This window comes from Apium graveolens, chromosome 4 (assembly GCF_009905375.1).
Source record: "Apium graveolens cultivar Ventura chromosome 4, ASM990537v1, whole genome shotgun sequence".
Classification (NCBI taxonomy): Eukaryota; Viridiplantae; Streptophyta; class Magnoliopsida; order Apiales; family Apiaceae; genus Apium; species Apium graveolens.
This window is the reverse complement of record NC_133650.1, coordinates 310,206,848-310,215,769: the sequence shown is the minus strand read 5'-3', so window position 1 is coordinate 310,215,769 and position 8,922 is coordinate 310,206,848. Positions and strand designations below refer to the sequence as shown.

Here is an 8,922-nt window from a genome sequence, read left to right as displayed (position 1 = left end):
CTCAAGTCAAATGTAAGTCGTTAGGTACCTAGGTCGTGTGTATCATGATCTTTGAATTTTTTTGTTTAATTATTTTTTAATAAGCTAGTTAGTTATTGTAAAATATAATTGGTTGCCAAATGTCAAATATTATGCTCCTTAACAATATTTATATAATGGTTAACGTATTTCTCTCTCAAATTCTAAATAGCACATATTAAATTTTCTAGAACATTTTTGCTCAATGATTAATCTAATATCCAATCGAATGAGAATTAAATTCAAAATCTGGAACATCAACATATAAATGGTAGGGTTTTTTGATCGCGCTCAAATTTCTATAATTAATAAACTTGAATAGAACTAGAGTATGCTGCAACTTGATTTACATATTTACAAATTATGGTAGGTTTAGTGTATTGTTTGTGATTATTGTTAAAAATTTATATGATATAAGAAACAGTGCTCATAAAGTTATTTTAAAAATTAGATAAATGTGGGGTAATATTTTTGATGTCTATATGTTTTGATGTAAAGAAATAAAATAATAATATTTTTGATTAATTTTGATGGTAAAATCACTGTATGCTTCCCGAGGAAAATAACTTTTTCCAAATGTACAGAAGACTCTTGCTTTGTTTAACAATAACTTTTATAAGTAGTTTTTAAGTCAAAATACTTTGTAGGAAAAATAGTTTTAAAATTATCAAACTAATACTTCAAAAAAAATTATTAAACAGTTTTTAACTGTTGTTCAGCAAAAAACTGATATTATTATTTGCAACAGCAATAAGAAACATACGGAATTCTCTAACCAGACAACATAATGAGGTCTTAATTAGTTTAATTAATTGGGTAGCCCCACTCGATACTCCCTCTGTCCCAAATTATTTTTCCCAATTTGATTTTCTTACTATTCATGATACTAATTTAGCTAGCATGTCTTATTCAAATTCATGTTATATTTTCAGAGGGGAGTCTGTTCCTCATGATCTCATTATATCTTGTAAGAAGATTTAAAGTAATGGAATTTGCTTTTGCCATAAAAAAAAAAGTAATAAAATTTATCCCAGGTTATCGGTTCCGATCTTTTCAGGAAGGGGATGCTGCTTACTAAATTATAAATTATTATTGCAAAAGAATTCTTCATACCTAACACTATAGTAGTAATATAATTTATTTATTCCGAGCTCCTCACATACATATACATATTAATATAAAATTGATTTACTTAATATCTGTTTATATAACTAAAACAGTATTTTTGCAAATTAAAAGTATTTTTACAAATTTTTTAAAAATATGACAGTATTTTACACAAATATTTTTAGACTTGGTTATTTTTCGAAAAAGCCCAATAATATTTTTACCAATGAGCCCCGCCTCAGTTGTGCTATGATCTTACCAAACAACAAACAAGACAGGGGCTATGTTTGGTTTCCTAATTTTGTAGTTACCATAGATATTTCTTGTAAGTGAGTTGCAGTATATACTTAACAGGTTTATTCAAACACTTGTGTTTGGTTTATGAATACTTAACTGGAAGTTACAAGAATTACTGGATATAAAGAGATAGTACAAGAATTTGAAAATAAAAAATTTTGATAGATAAAGTAAATTGAAACAGAAAAATTTAGAAAACTAGTATTATTCCCCTCCATTTATTCAAGGCATATAAGTCCACACCTGCTCTAGTACAAAGTTTACTGGAAATCAATAAGCATAGCATATATACAATGGATTTTACACAAGTATTCTGAACAAAAAATATAATAAAGTTCATCGCCAATATTATTATACAGAAGAATAAAAACACACGAGAAGGCTATTGCGTGAACTGTCCGGTTTACCCTGTGCACATTCGAAATTAAAAAAACACGAGGAGGGTGGTGGGGTGGCACATGCATGCATGGTTTAGCTAATTATTTGTGAGCTGATGGTCTGGAGACTGGAGAGATAGTTTTGCAGTCTTAGTTTCCTTTCCTCGGACAACGATTTCGCAAAACTGCAAGAGTAATTCAACCTAGTTAGCTTCCGATTAGACGTACATCGAAATCACACAAGACATAATTAAACAGTTTATGTCTGAACTTTGTTAAGTAGGCAGACATATATATGAACCTTATTAGCTCTTCTTCGTTGCTTCTGCGATTTTGCACTGGTTCACGGGCACCAGTCTGCAGATTTGTTCTCGAAACTGGTTTCTTCAACAGTTCCGTACTGATTACAACTAGCCTATCCAAGTTCTCTTTGGTAGATAAATCAGTAGATGCTTCTGTCCCTGTTAACGTGTCGGCCTTAACAGTATAGAAAGGTATAAAAATCTCACTTAAAAGTTAGAGTCGGAAAAAATTATTTTTATGTTATATGCTTGATACCATTTGAGTGTTACCTGAATCCTGAGATAGTTATCTTCACAGCTAAGTGATTGAGTATCAACCGAAAGATGGTAATCGACCATATCTCCGCTAGATTGAGTGAAAACATCCACCAATGGATTTGAGCCTTGATTAAGCAACCATCCCAAAACTCCCCATTTGGCTGCACTACGTGCATCATATAAATGTTCATTCTTTGCTGAGCCTGTGCCTAGTGAAAGTATCTTAGACCGTTTAATCACTGCAGGGTTTAAGGAGACGCCCACAGGCTCTAAGGAGTAGTCCGGATTATTACCCTGGGATATCTCTTTCGTTACTACAGTCATTGCAACCAATGTCTGGTGAAAAATATAAGATTCATTAATATATACTTTTTATATAACAATGCATATATATATACACACAGAAAACTGGGTCTGAGGGTGTAATATATATAACAATGCATATATATTAAGAGCAAATCTGTAAATATAAACATAACCCGCCTGTATTTACAAAAAAACCCTTATGCTACAATTGTTGTTTTATTTTAACCTCATGCATGTCTCCCGAGGTTATTCTCGGGCCAGCAATCCCTATATATATATAACGGTTTTTAGTCGATGTATACGTACGGGGTTATTGGCTGCAACACCACCGTCTAGAAGATTGAATTCTTCCCCATCGTTTATGAAACCATGTGCAGGAAGGTAAGTTGGAGCTGCGGTGGTGCCAATGCATATATCATATAGCAGAGCATTAAAAGACTGGTTTTTCTTGGCCTGCAGGCAGATAGATAATTAAATGAAGAAGAGTAAATCAATCAAGTACATATAATATGCACCAAAACATAATATCAAGTTTTTATACCTCATAAGTAGTAAAGATTGTAGGCTGCAGAAGTTTGATATCAAAAGTTGGAATAACCACATTGGTTAATGTTGTACTTAGCTTAATCTCCTTTCCTAGCTTTACTTCCACAATCTTACGAAGGTATTTCCCATCATACTTAGGACCCCAAAGCAGTTTGAAGGGATCCGTAATCGGACCAAAAAACCCGCTGTTTATGAAACCAATTAGTACTTAATTTGTAATTAAACACATATTCTTGCTGTGTTCATGCATTTACACTAGTTAATTGCCATGTATGAGTATCTAAAGACAAGATTTATGTGCGTTTGTATTTATTGATCACCTCGGTGGGAATATCTTCGGAGCTTCCGTCTTATAAAAATGCTTGATTTCTTTGGCAGTGAAAAGAGGACGCTTGTTTACATCAGGGGCAGCTAGCATAGCTGTGATGAGACCACCAGTGCTGGTTCCAGCAATGACATCAAAGTAATCAGCAAGTCTCGCATTTTTACCATCAATATCCTATGCAATCCAAAGACATGTGTGAGATTATAATTCACAGATAATTTGAGACGGAGGGAGTAATGTTAAACAGAAAGTTAATCGATAATAACCTGAAGCTGGGATTCAAGAAACTCGAGAATAGTAGCAGGAATGAGACCTCTAACGCCACCTCCGTCGATACTCAGAAGAGTAATTAGGTTCCCATATTTGAATGGCGGGAGTGGAGGTTCAGATGATGTTCCCTCCATTTGACAATATCTATGAAATAGATGTCTGAGAAATACTTGAGAGAAATTATATATTTCGGGATGAGATGAATAAATGAGCTCGAGTTCGTTAGTTTATATAGGGTAAGACAAGCTACCTACTTTTCTGGAATAGTTAAGAAAAAAGTTGTTTTTATGCTGTTATGAAGTGTCAATGCAATTTCGATTAGTAAAAAAAGATTCTACCTAAACAAACTATAACTTCATATTTATATTCTAGAATTCTAGGAACCACTAGGCTTTCAAAAGTAAATTATTGAATATTTTGACATTTAAATGGACAAGTAGTGTTAGAAATTTGATATCATAGAAGTGCTTTCTTCACTGCTCAATCTTCAAATTTTGTATAGCTTGTGCAGACCTAATGCCTTGAACTTTACATATCATCTAATTGGTCGATCCCGAAACAGTTTTTCGATGACTGCATATTTTTTATCTGGTATATTTGTAATATTAAGGGCCCATTTGAGATTTTTTTAAAATTGTAACTTATGACTTAAAGTCGGAAAGTCACTGCAAGAAAAATGGTCATTTCCTACCAAGATTTTCCTTCCAAGGAATTCTGGTAGGAATTGCTCCATTATTTCCTACCAGGTCGAAATCTGGTTGCTCATGGTGGGGCCCAGATCTTGTACAGGCAAGCACCAAAACCTACCAATATTGGTAGGAACATCAGTTCCTACCAATATTGGTAGGTTTTGATCGAAAAATGATACCAAAATGACCCCACCATCCATGTCATCAACTCTCATCTTTTTAAATCAATTAAACTTTATTTTAAAATTAATCATTTTAGAGATATTTCCTACCATATTTGGTAAGAACTTAAAACCTACCGATATTGGTAGGAAATGATGAAATCTTTATATGGATATGACCCCGCCCTCCATATCAGCAGTCCACGTATTATCCAATATAAATATTATTTTTTGACGTTGGAAGCTTTTTAATAATTCAAGATTTTTTCCTACCGATATTGGTTGGAAAAGAGGTCTGCCAGCTGAAAGGTGTTTCCTGCCAAATTTGGTAGGAAAAAATGTCCAGATTTAAAAATGGTCCTACCACCTCTTGCTTTTGTATTGTGTGGTATTAATGTATTGAAGATAAGATAAAAGAAAATAAAGAAGAAGAAAATAAAGATAAGGAAGAGTAAGAAGAAAAAGAAGAAATTTTTTCACTGTTATTTATTGTAGTTAAAGTGAACTTTGTTAAAACAAAACATTCAATTCCTACCAGTATTGGTAGGCAATGACCAAAAACAAAGAAAAAAAATTACATTTTCTTATTTTTGTTGATCGTTTGTCACATTTTTGTTGAACAAACTCTAAAGACCTAAAGATGTATTCATTTTAGTAGTGAAATTCAAGAAAATAGTTGATTATACTTACATTCTCACGTTTCTCTTACATTTAGATAAATTATAATTATTACGAAAAAAATAATAAATATCGAAATATTTTGATAAAATATAATTTTAAAAGTGGAAAGTCATTTTATAGCAAAAGGAAACTCGGAAAAAAATTTGGAAATGAAAATATTTATAAATAATAAAATCGTTTAGAAAACAAATGAGCGAAAATGTTCGAAGTTTGAGTTAGGTTTTATACTCAAAATTTATGGATTGTATAGGGGTTATATATTTTAATTTTTTTCAGTAATCCAACTGTATGGATAATTAGACATATTGATTTTCGATATGTATGTAAAATATTGGATTTTTTAAAATTAAGCTCATATGTTTTTATAATAAATCTATAAAATAAAATGTTCAATTCCTACCAGTATTGGTAGGCAATGACCAAAACAAAGAAAAATGTGCATTTTCATATTTTTTATTGATCGTTTCTCATATTTTTGTTGAACAAACTGTAAAGACATAAAGGTGTATTCATTTTAGTAGTGAAATTTAAAAACATTAGTTGATTATATTTACATTCTCGTGTTTCTCTTTTATTTAGATAAATTATAATTATTTTTTTAAAAAAATTAATAAATATCGAAATGTTTCGATAAAACCTAACTTCAAAAGTGGAAAGTGATTTTATAGCGAAAGAAAACTAGGAAAAAACATTGGAAAGGAAAAGATTTATAAATAATAAAATCGTTTAGAAAACGAAGCAGCGAAATTGTTCGAAGTTTGAGTTAGGTTTCAAAATTTATGGATTGTTTAGGTGTTATACATTTTAATTTTTTTTCCACAAATCCAGCCGTACGGATGATTAGACATATTGATTTTTAATATGTATGTAAAATTTTGGATTTTTTAAAATTAAGCTCATATATTTTTATAATAAATCTATAAAATAAAATTTTCAATTCCTACCAGTATTGGTAGGCAATAACCAAAAACAAAGAAAAATGTTCATTTTCGTGTTTTTTGTTGATCGTTTGTCACATTTTTGTTGAACAAACTCTAAAGACATAAAGATGTATTCATTTTAGTGGTGAAATTCAAAAATATAGTTAATTATACTTACATTCTCGTATTTCTCTTATATTTAGATAAATTACAATTATTTTAAAAAAATAATAATAAATATCGAAACGTTTCGATAAAATATAATTTCAAAAGTGGAAAGTCATTTTATAGCGAAAGGAAACTCGGAAACAAATTTGGAAAAGAAAACTATTTATGAATGATCCAACCGTACAAATGTGATGATCTATATATTTTATTGATTTGATAAATTTATTAGAAAAAAATGTATTCGGTTTGTTATTTTAGTTGTCAACCAGTAGTTTGACCAGTTCTTCTTACTAGCGTTTTAGTACCATAATGATATTTTATTTTTTAAAAAAATATTTAAAAGTGATCCAACCGTACAGATGTTAAGATCTATATGTTTCAGTGACATGACAAAATTTTTAGAAAAAGGAATATTTATTTTGAATATTACTTCTAACTAGTGTTTAGTCTCATAAAAATGCTTCGGATTTTTTAAAAATATTTATGAATGATCCAACCATACGGATGTCAAGATCTATATATTTTATTGATATATTATAAAAAATAAATGTATTCGGTTTGCTAATTTAATAGTCAACCAGTAGTTTGACCAGTTCGTTTTACTAGCGTTTAGTCCCGTATTAAAGTTTTGATTTTTTTTAAAATATTTATGGATGATCCAACAGTACAGATATCGAGATCTATATATTTTAGTGATATAATAAAAATATTAGAAAAAACAAATATATTTGATTTGCTATTTTAACAATCAACCAGTAGTTTGATAAATTCATAAGAAAAAAAGAAATATATTTGTTTTGTTATTTTAACAGTCAATCACTAGTATGACCAATTATTCTAAATAGCGTTTAGTACCATATTGATGTTTCAAATCTCTAAAAAATATTTAAAAATGATATAACCGTACGGATGTTAAGATCTATATGTTTTAGTAAAAGGAAAAAAAATTAAGAATTTTTTTTGTTATATTAACAATCAACCAAGTGTTCGAATAGTACTTCTAACTAGTGTGTAATCATATATTCATGTTTTCATTTTTTTAAAAAAAATATTTATGAATGATCCAACCGTATGGACGTCAAGATCTATATATTTTAATGATGTGATAAGATTATTAGAAAAAAAATAAATGTATTCAAGTTGCTATTATAACAGCCAACGAGTAGTTTGACCAGTTCTTCAGACTAGCTTTTAGTCCCATATTGATGTTTCAATTTTTTTAAAAATATTTATATATGATCCAACCGTATAGATGTCACGATCTATATGTTTTAGTGACATGACAAAAGTTTTAGAAAAAAACAAATTTATTTTGTTTGTTATTTTAACAATCAACCACTTTTTTTAATAGTACTTTTAACTAGTGTTTAGTTTTATACTGATGTTTCGATTTGTTTAAAATATTTATGAATGATCCAACTGTGTGGATATCAAGATTTAGATATTTTGGTGATATGACAAAAATTTTAGAAAAAAATAAATTTATTTTATTTGTTATCTTAACAATTAACAAATGGTTTGACCAGTTCTTCTTATTAGCGATTAGTCCAATATTGATGTTTCATTTTTTTAAAAATATTTATGAATTATCCAACCATACGGATGTCAATATGTATATATATAAGCGATATGATAAAACTTTTAGAAAAAAATATATTTAGTTTGCTATTTTAACAGTCAATCAGTAATTTGACCAGAATTTTTTACTTCAGCTTGACTCGACTCGACCTGGCTCGTATTAACGGAGAAAACTCGTATTCGGATCCACTCGACTTGGCTCATTAGTTAACGAGTTCGAGCTGTAACATGATTTTATTCGATAAAAAAGCTCCGCTCGACTCTACTCGTCAAAAAAATTTTAAAGCTCGACTCGATTCGATCAAAACTCGGATCAGTCATGAACATCGTTGCCTATCGATATTGGAAGGAATAAATCTTATTTTCAAGAAATTTTAAACATGGAGCCAAAACCAAAATTTTAAAAATTGAGCCAAAACCAAAAATTCAAAAATTTTGCCAAACTCAAAACCTACCAATATTGGTAGGAAATAAACCTTAGTTTCACGAAAATTTCAAACATGGAGCCAAATAAAAAAAATTCAAATATGGAGGCAAAATCAGAAATTCAAAAATTTCGCCGAATTCAAAACCTACCAATATTCGTAGGAAATGAACCATAATTTGACAAGAATTTCAAACATGGAGCCAAAACCAAAAATGAAAATTTCAAATATGGAGCCAAAACAAAATAAAAAAATTTAAAAATTGCGCCCGAAGCCATAACCTACCAATATTGGTAGGAAATAGGTGACTTGAACCTATAAACTACTATCTTTCTCTTTTCACTTTCATTTTCATCTACTCTACCAAAAATTCATTTCATAATTTCTTCATCTTCTTCTTCTCTTTTGATAAATATCATCATTTTTTTCATATTAACCATCTCTTATATATATGCATTTGAATCTTCATAAAATATTTTATAATCTTGATTGAT

At 29.6% G+C, this 8,922-nt stretch overlaps 1 protein-coding gene across 1 annotated transcript; it reads right to left on the bottom strand.

Annotated features, from left to right (window-relative positions):
* Window positions 1-1,680: 1,680 nt before the first annotated feature.
* On the bottom strand, window positions 1,681-3,701 carry LOC141717327 (patatin-like protein 5). The gene is made up of 6 exons (XM_074519409.1): window positions 3,532-3,701; window positions 3,207-3,396; window positions 2,972-3,118; window positions 2,372-2,695; window positions 2,101-2,276; window positions 1,681-1,984 (listed from the first exon to the last, which is right to left on the bottom strand). Exons 1-6 carry the CDS (start codon window positions 3,627-3,629, stop codon window positions 1,894-1,896), a joined length of 1,026 nt encoding a protein of 341 aa, XP_074375510.1. The 5' UTR covers window positions 3,630-3,701; the 3' UTR covers window positions 1,681-1,893.
* Window positions 3,702-8,922: the final 5,221 nt, after the last annotated feature.

Coding starts and splice junctions, on each gene's coding strand:
- LOC141717327 (XM_074519409.1), bottom strand. CDS start 3,629: ATGCTAGCTGCCCCTGATGTAAACAAGCGTCCTCTTTTCACTGCCAAA. Junction 2,696..2,971: donor GTGTTGCAGCCAATAACCCC/GTACGTATACAT, acceptor ATTTTTCACCAG/ACATTGGTTGCAATGACTGT. Junction 1,985..2,100: donor AACGAAGAAGAGCTAATAAG/GTTCATATATAT, acceptor TTACTCTTGCAG/TTTTGCGAAATCGTTGTCCG.